This window comes from Carassius auratus, unplaced genomic scaffold (genome assembly GCF_003368295.1).
Source record: "Carassius auratus strain Wakin unplaced genomic scaffold, ASM336829v1 scaf_tig00214183_4049273_7079891, whole genome shotgun sequence".
Taxonomy (NCBI): domain Eukaryota; kingdom Metazoa; phylum Chordata; class Actinopteri; order Cypriniformes; family Cyprinidae; genus Carassius; species Carassius auratus.
In genome coordinates this window covers 1,872,565-1,883,600 of record NW_020527547.1, presented here as the reverse complement: position 1 = coordinate 1,883,600, position 11,036 = coordinate 1,872,565, and the positions used below count along the sequence as shown (strand labels likewise).

Below are 11,036 nucleotides of genomic sequence, written 5' to 3'. Positions count from 1 at the left end.
TTGAAATAATATAGTTAAATATAAGTAGGTAATACCTATTGCTTGACAAATAAAAAAAAAAGAGATTTCTCATTTTTGCCTATGTAGGAGATCCCTGTTTATTATAATTCTAATGATGACATGAGTAATGATGATACATGGTTATATTATTAATACACATGCTTATTCTTTCTCTGTCTCTCTTTCTGCCCTACAGATACATGAAAAAGGTGAATGCTGTAGCTGCAAAGTGTGGGACTACTTCTGCAAATACTTTAACTTTAGTATTATAATTTATTTACAGTACACAGACAGACTGTTAAAACCAGCTTCAACTGGAAGAAAGTAAAAGTGTTAAATGTTTAAAACCAGACTGTTTTTTGATCATTAAAAAATATATACTTTTGATGTGCAATTGTTTAGTCATTGAGACCGTAATCTAAGGCTTTTTTTTACATAAATCCCTTCTGGAAAATGGTTTATACAGCCCACATACATAGAACAGGCAGATATTTTGCTATTGAATGTTGTGTAAGTGCAGTTTATAGGAAATGGGTCTAATATCCAGTTTGTTTTCAAAATCAAAATATCGACTTATAAATCGGCTATTTTCGAGTTAATATCGGCATTGGCATCGGCCCCCAAAAATCCATTTCGGTTGGCTCTAATCGTTACACCCCTAATATATAATATATATATATTGTCACAGTGTCTGGTTTGTGTTCCCTGGGTATCCACTAGATGTCCTCCTTCCCCACGGTGTCTGTCACTTCATGAACGACATTCCTCACGTTCTCTGTCTAATCATTGCACTCAGCTGTCACTCAGTCAATTCCCCATTAGCGTTTGTCTCTCCCTGTGTATTTATACCCGGTCTGTCTTAGTATGTGTCACGGAGTCCTTGTTGAATTATCCCGTCAGTTTAGTCGTGTTTTTGCTCTCGTTTTTGTGTTTGTGTCTATTTATGTTGGATTGATACTCTGGTTTTGACCCCTGCCTGGACTGTTTACCCTTTTGGATACCCTCAATAAATTACATACCCGCACTTGGATCTCTCTCCATGTCTTCCTGTATCCTGGTCGTGACAGAAGGACTCGGTCACAGAAAGATCCAGCGGTATGTCTTTTGATGTTTCCCGTTCCCCAGCCAGGATGGTGGAGCGGAGAGCTAAATATTTGAAGTTGACGGCCCTCCGCCAAGAGGGCAATGAGGTGGGTGCCATGGCACAGGTGTTCTGGTCCCTGGCCAAGGTCATGGGATATAATGACGCAGCCCTAAAGGACTAATTTAATAGCAGGCTGGATGACCCGGTTCTTCAAGAGGAAATGGCTCATTTGGACACATTTGAGTTCTGGGAATTTGTGTGCTACTTGCAGCATCGGCTTCCGTGGGATGCCCCAGTCACTCCTGTCTCTTCCGGTGTGATGGCCGCCAGCCCAGTGTCACTGCACAAGAAGTCTGCCAGCCCAGGGTCACAGCACAAGGTGGTCATCAGCCCAGCACCACTGCCCAGGATGGCCGCCAGCCCAGCGCCACTGCGCAGAATAGCCGCTGACCCAGCGTCGCTGCCAAGGATGGCCGCCAGCCCAGCGCCGTTGCATAAGATGGCCGCCAGCCCAGCGCCAAGAGGCAAGATGGCTGCAAGCCCAGTGCCACTGCACAGGATGACAGCCACAGCTGACCTTCCAGAGTTGACTCAGGTTCCCGTGAACCCTCCAGAGTCGAGTCAGGTTCCCGTTGACTCTCCAGAGTCAGGGCTAGTCACCGATGACCCTCCATAGTCAGGGTTAGTCACCGATGACCCTCCAGAGTCAGGGCTAGTCACGGATGACCTTCCTGATTCAAGTCAAGTAATCTGCGATCTTCAGGGACCGAATCGAGCCACCGGCGATCTTCAGGGACCGAGTCGAGCCACCGGCGATCTTCAGGGACCGAGTCGAGCCACCGGCGATCTTCAGGGACCGAGTCGAGTCACCAGCGATCTTCAGGGACAGAGTCGAGTCACCATTGATCTTCATGAACAGAGTCAAGTCACCATTGATCTTTATGAACAAATGCAAGTCACCAATGATCTTCATGAACTAATGCAAGTCACCAATGATCTTAATGAGCAGAGTCAGGCCACCAATGATCTTCAGGAGCAGAGTCAAGTCAGCATGGATCCTCTGGAATCCAGTCTAAACACCATGGGAATGCCAAAGCCTTTCCATGTCTCTGCTGAACTACTGGAGCCTCTCCTTGTCTCAGATGGATTACCAGAGTCTTTCCTCGCCTCTGCAGAACTTCCAGAGCTTCGTCACGTCTCAGTCGAACTCTCTGAGCGCCCGACTGATCCTGTAGTGGCCACGGAGACTTCCTTTAACTTGTTCACATTCTTTTTTTCAGACTTGCCCAATCAGACTGGCTCTCCTGCCAGTCCGATCCCACTGTGGTGGCCTTCGGCGCCGCCCTAGTGGGCTTCGGTTTCGACCACGCGGACGTGGTGGTCTTCTGCTCCGCCCTGGGGGTGTCCATTCCAGGCACACGGTTGTGGTGGTCTTCTGCTCTGCCCTGGGGTCCTGCCCGGTCGGCGTCGTCCTGGGTTCCTGAATGCCCCGATCCACCCTGATCTCCTGTTTTGTTGTTGTTGTTTTTTTGTTCACTTCCTGTCCCTGTTCCCTTCTGTTAGCCTGGCCCTCTGTCCCTCCCCCTGAACCTCCTCTGGTCCACCTCCCTCCTGGTCTCCCTGTTTTGTGTTTGCACTTCTGGTGTCTGTTCCCCATTTATCTGTTCCTCTGCTCTCTGGTTTCCCCATTTTTTTCTGGCCCTCTGTCCCTCCCCCTGAGCCTCCACCTGTCCGCCTCCCTCGCCTCCGTCTTGTCTTGGAGCGTCTTGGAGCCGCTACGTAGAGGGGGGTGTTCCCTGTTTATCCACTAGATGTCCTCCTTCCCCACGGTGTCTGTCACTTCATGAACCACATTCCTCACGTTCTCTGTCTAATCATTGCACTCAGCTGTCACTGGTCATTAATCATTGCACTCATTCAATTCCCCATTAGCGTTTGTCTCTCCCTGTGTATTTATAACCGGTCTGTCTTAGTATGTGTCACGGAGTCCTTGTTGAATTATCCCGTCAGTCTGGTCGTGTTTTTGCTCTTGTGTTTGTGTCTGTTTATGATGGATTGATACTCTGGTTTTGACCCCTACCTGGACTGTTTACCCTTTTGGACACCCTCAATAAATGACATATGCGCACTTGGATCTCTCTCCGTGTCTTCCTGTATCCTGGTCGTGACATATATACAGGTGCTTCTCAATAAATTAGAATGTTGAGGAAAAGTTCATTTATTCAACTCAAATTGTGAAACTCATGTATTAAATAAATTCAATGCACACAAACTGAATTAGTTAAAGTCCAATTAAAAAAAAACATTTAGTGAATTGTTGGCCTTCTGGAAAGTATGTTAATTTACTGTAGATGTACTAAATACTTGATAGAGGCTCCTTTCGCTTTAATTACTGCTTCAATTAATCAGGGCATTGAGGTGAACAATTTGTGGCACTGCTGAGGTACAGTAAAAAGCACAGGTTTCTTTGACAGTGGCCTTCAGCTCATCTGCATTGTTTGGTCTCTAGTTTTTTGGAAATACACTAGATTCTCTATGGGGTTCAGGTCTGGTGAGTTCGCTGGCCAGTCAATCACACCAACACCATGGTCATTTAACCAACTTTTGGTGCTTTTGGCAGTGTAGACAGGTGCCAAATCCTGCTTTAAAATTAAATCAGCATCTTCAAAAAGCTGGTCAGCAGAAGAAAGCATGAAGTGTTCCAAAGTCTCTTGGTAAACGGGTGCAGTGACTTTTGTTTTTAAAAAACACAATGGACCAACACAGGCATATGACATTCCTACCCTTTTTTTTTGAGTTTTTGAGAAAAAAAATATTATGTGTGGTTAGTGAAAACCTAAAAATGTTAAACCACTTAAATGAGGCAATAAAACAAATACAGAACATTGGTTCCCAGGACTTTTGAGAAGACGCACCAAGGCCCAAGCTGATCAGCAAGATTGGTTTGCAGGACGGGCATATCAGTACAAGGTCCTACCCTTCAGGCTGTCCCTGTCTCCCTGTGTCTTCACGAATGTGGCTCTTGTTCCCCTCAGAGAGCAGGGTGTTCACATTCTCAACTATCTAGACCAGGGATTCCTCAAATCTGGACCTCGAGATCCACTTTCCTGCAAAATGTTAGAGTTAGAGTTTAGCGCTAACCCTAATCAAACACACCTGAGCATGCTAATCAGTGTCAATCAATGTCTGGTGTAACCCAAATTTTGACCTCTGTCTTGAGGGCATTTGCTACGTGCTTAAAAGTACAGAACAGTCTGTTCTGAAGGCCTCAGTTGAACTTTAGACCTTAAAAGACGTCTGCAGAAATAGAAGAAAACAAGCTGAGTATGTGCGTCATGTATCTAAATTTGAGGTTAATTTACAGTCTTCTGAGCAATGCTCAAAGTCCAACAGCAACAACTATCTGCTGACTGTTCTGAAATAGGGAAGTGAAACTAGGCTGCAGAGTTCATCTGGTATTTTTGGATCAATGCTTTAACACCTCTTGAAATTTGTTGCAGAGACGGTTTTTAGTTTGATCACAAGTTCCTTTGTTTCGCAGAGCTATAAGAGGAGGCAATTCACCCCTCCTTGTTGCGCTCAGGCTGAGTTCAGACTAGACCCTTCTAGCTGGACTTAGTCTTTTCTCACCTTCTTCTTTATCTTTGATTCCGGGCTCACTTGAATACTTCAACTTCTCTCAGGTTTTATTAATCTCAGATATGATTATTATTATATTATTGTTATTATATGAATATTATTATAACTTTTGACTTTTGATATACAAGTATTGTTGTATACTTTGTATTATTATTTTTAACATCTTGATTACTTTTGAATATTATAATGCATTTTGTATTACTCTTAATTGGGCAACATCCATCATATATGGATTGCTTTTAAAACTATATTAATATTGGGATTTGTATTTTCTATATTTGAAGCTGATTTTAATACTTACTAATCTGTTTGTAAGTTATGAGTTGTATTCTCATTTCCTATATTCTTTGAATAAATTTGCATACTAAATTACCACCCCCACCGTCTGACATGGATCGAGAGTAAATTTTTTGCATCTGTCTTTGGGATCATTCGAAAATGGCAGACAGGTGACTTTAATCAGGGTTGGAGCTAAACTCTGCAGTGCATTGGACCTCCAGGGTAAGATTTGAGGAAGGGGGATCTAGACAATTGGCTGATACTAGCACAATCTTGGGATCAGTTAACTTGGTGCTCCGGCACCTCAGCCTGTTGCACCTTCAGGTCAACTGGGAAAAGAGCAAATTCTCACAGACGCAGAGGATTACTTTTCTCGGTATGGAGTTGGAGTCAGTCAAACAGACAGCACGCCTCACAGAGGAATGTGCATGGTCAGTGTGCATGGTCAGCCTGTTTGAATACATTCAAGGGCAGGACAGTGGTCCCACTGAAACTCTTTCAGATGCTCCTGGGGCATATGGTGGCTGCGGCGGTACTTACACTGCTCGGCATACTTCATGGCCGAGTCCCAAGGTGGGCGTGGAAGCGTGGCACTCACCGGGTCCAAATTACATCGGCTTGTCACCAAACCCTCACCCCGTGGTCAGATCTTATGTTCCTCCAGGTAAGGGTGCTCCTAGAACAGATCTTCAGGCATGTTGTGGTTTACACGGATACCTCCACCACAGGTTGGGGAGCCACGTACAATGGGCATGCAGTCTCAGGGGTTTGAATGGGCCCGCAGCTGCATTGGCACATCAATTGCCTAGAGTCATTAGCAGTGTGCCTTACCTTGAACCATCTCAAAGGTCAATTACGAGGCAAGCACATGCTGGTCCGAACAGACAACACAGCAACCATGGCGTACATCAACCGACAAGGTGTTCTGCGTGACATGTTGCAACTCGCCTGCCACACCTCCTCCTTTGGAGTTGGAAGATTCTCAGTTCACTTTGTGCTGTTCACATTCCAGGCTTGCTCAACCGTACATCCGACGAGCTGTCTCGAGCAATGCTCCCAGGAGAATGCCGACTCCATCCCCTGATGTTCCAGCTGATTTGGAGACGGTTCGGAGCCGATCAGGTAGACCTGTTTGCTTCTCCAGAGACCTCTCACTGCCAGCTGTTCTACACTGTGCAAAGTCCGGGAGGATGAGGAGCAAGTTTTGCTAGTGGTGTCGTTTTGGTTCCCCGAGCTAGTGCTCCTCGTGACAGCTCCTCCTTGGCCGATTCCTCTGAGGAAGGTTCTACTGACTCAGAGACGGGGCACTGTTTGGCACCCACATCCAGAATGGAAAGTTGTGAATGGAAAGTCTTTAGGTAAGCATGACCTCATCATCAGGTTCCTTAGATGGGCCAGATGGTTAAATCCTTCACGGACCCCTCTATACCCTCATGGGACCTGATTCTAGTGCTAAAATCACTACAGCAGGGCCCATTCGAGGCTTTGCATTCAGTTGACCTAAAGATTATTTTATTGAAAACTCCTGTTCCTGCTTGCACTGGCCTCCATCAAGAGGGTAGGGGACCTGCATGTATTTTCGGTCGACAGTTCGTGCCTAGAGTTTGGGCCGGCTGACTCCCAGGTATTCCTGAGGCCCCGGCCTGGCTATGTGCCCAAGGTTCCCACTACACCCTTCAAAGACCAAGTGGTGAACCTGCAAGCACTAACCCCTGGAGGAGGCAGACCCAGCCCTGGCTTTGCTCTGTCCTGTCCGAGCATTGAGATGCTACACAAAGACTGGACACAAAGCTTCAGGACTGCAGACCAGCTCTTTGTCTGTTATGGAGGCCAGCGGAAGAGGAATGCCATCTCTGAACAGAGGATGGCCCACTGGATTGTGGATTATGTATAACTTGAACTTCTTGTGCCAGATCATGATTATTTGGTCTATTATACATGACAAATGGGCAATGACGAATTATTTAATATTCTAAAATAATTAATTTGACACATTAGCTTTGATTATTGATGAAAAAAAAAGTTTAAAATATTTAGTTAGTTTTTTTCCTTCCGGCGACCCATAGTCACTCACTAAAAGATGGTTTCCAAACAGACTGTGGAATATCAGTCAGTCAAGCAAAAGGCATGCAACTAATAGCAACAGCTCTGATTGACAGATAGGCCTATGTAAAAATAAACAGGAATTTTCAGACTTTAGAGCGATTACACGTTTTGTACACATTGTCATATTAATTATAATTCAGATGCATTTTGTTTTATTGACCACAATATAATTTGTTTGAAAGGGGCACTTTTGAAATTTGCCTGAACATCTTTGAAAATCTACTCACTTTTTCACAGATTCGGCAAGGGGTTCACAAACTTTAATGGCACTGTATACAGTATATTGAGTTCATTGTATTTAATTTAACTAATTATTGTTATTTATCTAACCATTATGTATTTTTATATTTATGAAAAGCTGTTATGTTTAGTGTATTATTACTTCGAAATATCAAAACTACAATAGCTACAATGTGTTTATTTTAAATTGTATATTCATAAGCACATTTATATTTATACAAATGCAAACAAACATAATTCAATGTTTCACAATATACTTCTATAAATAACATAAATATATAAAATATTTATAAAGATTTTGGTTTTTCAAAAGCTGTGCATACATACAGGTTTGTATTGTGTCAATATTTCACCTATCACACATTGTTTCAAGTACACCCAAACATACAAAAAGGCAGGTAACCTTGCACACAAATACCTGAGATCACGCTGTAAAGTAAAATCATATTTATGCAGTAGTACACAGAAAATAACATTTCAAGTTTACCATTGTTTTTAGATTCATACCCTGTATCTACCTGGCTTTCTCTCAAAACTTCCTCCATCAAATCAAAAGAGGTAAAATAAAAGAATGTCACTGCTTTAAATACACACAGATTCCATTTGGTTGCATTATAAACTTAAGAGTGTTGCAAAACATTAGATTACAAGTTCATATTGTGATTGTTTATTCAAGAAGACTTTTTTTTGGCAGATTTAATTCCAAGTGCAACTTTGTGGTTATAAAAATCTGTACATGTCTGTGATTAACCATTTTAAGGTGGCAGTTGTCGACTTCATCATTTTCAGTATAACTTGTTAACAAATTGACAATATTTTATAGGAGTCCTGTGGAACACACCATGGCAGTGTAGCTGAGTATTGGCAACAGTTGCTATGGGTTTGGACGAACTTCTGCATTGTTTTTAGAAACATGAGTGAAGCGAATTATTTTTATTTGTGCTGCTCCGGCATTGATGTCCCGCCACAGATATTCAGGTGAAAGCACTTTGCTAGGTTTGTTATAAAGGAAATACTTGTTTAAGTGAGATTCCTCGTGCCATATAGCCTCAATGGAGTTTGCAGCATCAATGTTCATCTGCTCCCGGCAGGTTTTGGTGAGATGATGTACATCTTCCAATGAGCCACCAAATGCAGCTCCAGTAAAATAATAATCACCTTCCCCAGCTGGAATGTATGCTTGAGATTCTGGTCTACGCTCATATGTGAATTGATTCCTCAGAGCATCAAAGAACCAAGGATGTATCACACCCACCAGACGACCCAAAGTCTCCACACCCCAACGGCCATAGAACTTTGTATCTACATCAAGGCAGAAAATATAGTCTGCCTCATTGGCCAGTTCATTCCCTATTAGTTTTTCCAGTATTTCCATCCTGCCCATACTAATGTCCTGCCATCTGTTCAAACTTGGAACCTTTCGAACTGTCAAGCTATGGTTTTCACCCATCTTAACTTCAGGAACTTCTTCTGGTAGATCCGTAAACAAGTAGTAATGCACTCGAAATCCAACAAAGTAATGTTGCTCTGCTGACTCCAGAAAATCTTTGAGAAAACGTGTATATCTAACAAACAGAGAAAACAAATACAGGGAGATATATCATGGTTAATTTATTCATCCTTTAATCATGACTATTTCCAGAAACAAAGAAAAATCGAGGAGAGGAAACAAATGAGAAATACTGAAAGATTATGAGAGATATCACAAGGAGCTCACTTTCCTAAAGCGAAAACAGTGGTCGCAATGGTGAGATTCTGTTGTTTGTAGATAAAGTCGATCAGTGTGGCGTCAAAGGTTCCTTCCCAAATGATTGGGGCTAACCATGATGTTACAGAAGCAACACCTGTCCGACTTCATTAAAACACACATACAGCACTGTAATCATTCCATTCATGAGTGGAAATGTGCCATAACTAGGTTGATACAAAAAACATAATACTCACCCTACCAGTACACTGGGCTGGTTGTACAAAATCCTGCAATACAAATGAATAAGCAGAAAGAACAACAGACATTTTATTGGTTCATGGAGTTAATATTTAAAATATGGGTTTCCCAGTTTATCTATTTCCATCTCTCACTACTCACTATTCATCTGATCAGAACCATAAAAAATAAGCTAAGAAAAAAAAATGGAAGATGGAAGTTTTACACACCCCGGCGATGAGTGCAATCCAAAGTTCTTCAGCTTCCACTTTGGCCTGATGAAAACAGAGTCGAACTTTTACTCTTCTGAATTTGATTATATGGTGTGTGTGTGTTTTAATTCATGTATATAAGCATGAATAAATCCAAAACTCATACCTTTAGGGTGTTCAAAACCATAAGAGCACATACTGATTCCTTAAGGGTACATATTACTGTGGTACTAACATGCACCCTTTAGGGGTAATGAAGGAAAGAAGGAGCAAAGGTGTCCCTTTGAGGGCACTGCCCCAGGGATGAGCTATTGTACGCCTAAAGGTACAATCTTGCACAATTTTTTTTTTAAGTATTTAGATGTGGGAGCATTTGTTTATTTGTGTTAAAGTGAGCTGTTTATGTATGTGCATTACATTATTACTTACTCGATGAAGACTTGTTTTATTATTTGCTGATTGCAACTTAAAACAGTAAAAATACAAATGATTAAATCAATAAATATCAGCAATGAAAACTTCCTAAATCAAGAGATTAACAAATACATAACATCTGAACTATGTTTGCCTAACTGGATTAAACTCACCTGGTCTGGTTGGAGTTCAGGTAAATGAGTCTGGGAAGAAACACATATATATAACTTCATGAGGAGAGATCTTTGTAAAGATGTGTGACTTCATTTCTGTGTGTGTGTGTGTCTGTGTGTGTGCATGTGGTGGATTTTCTTTTTATTGTCATAAACCTCTTCACTGTCAAACGAAATGGTTGTTTATAGTCACTCTGAAGACAAATAAATCATATTAATAATGTTAAAATAAATATTAATGTTTATAAAACATTAACATTACAATCTGTAGCTCTGTATTTAAGCTTTGAAATGTCAATTTCACAACCTGCCACACAAATAAGTCATGCGGCTAGCCTACACTCTTGACAAAAATGGTGCTAAATGGCACTAAAAGTGGTTCACTGGCTTGCATTAGTTACCAGTTAATGTTTACTTCACTATATTGCAAATAAATCCTAATCTAATCATGACAAACTATATCGTTGGAAAGGTCTAAGACTCCAATCTTTTTTGTAAAAAAATTATGTAGGAAAAGTAATAGATTAATTTATGATAATTATCATATCAGGAGTTCTGACCTTTGTCAAAAAAGTCTTCTTTGTTGCCCTTTTCTCTATCACACTTGTTTGTTTTCAGTAATGAATTATAAAAATTTAGGTTTGGATCATGCACATTTAAATCTATGTTCAAGTTGAAGCCGCTGGGTCTACGAGCCGAGGCGGAGTCCAAGCATCGGAGGTTGGAGGCAGAAGTGAGAGATACTTTAACCCCGGCTTGCAAAGCAATGATGGTGGGCTGAGGGCAAGCAGAGGGGCTGCCAGATGACAGCAGTGGAGGAGGCAGGAGTGGGTGAAAGGGTGGGTATTTTCGAGGAGCTGGCATTGGAGGACATTTTCGGGGAGCAGGCACTGGAGGAACAGCGGAGATGATGGAGAGAGGAGACGGGTCAGTTCGATCTCCAGTTCAGACTCCAAGTTTAT

General features: G+C 42.1%; 1 protein-coding gene across 1 annotated transcript; it reads right to left on the bottom strand.

The window, feature by feature from the left end:
* Nucleotides 1-7,563: 7,563 nt before the first annotated feature.
* Nucleotides 7,564-9,674, bottom strand: LOC113091331 (histo-blood group ABO system transferase-like). The gene is made up of 5 exons (XM_026256779.1): nt 9,654-9,674; nt 9,506-9,570; nt 9,293-9,325; nt 9,066-9,200; nt 7,564-8,913 (listed from the first exon to the last, which is right to left on the bottom strand). Exons 1-5 carry the CDS (start codon nt 9,672-9,674, stop codon nt 8,223-8,225), a joined length of 945 nt encoding a protein of 314 aa, XP_026112564.1. The 3' UTR covers nt 7,564-8,222.
* Between the last annotated feature and the right edge of the window lie 1,362 nt (nt 9,675-11,036).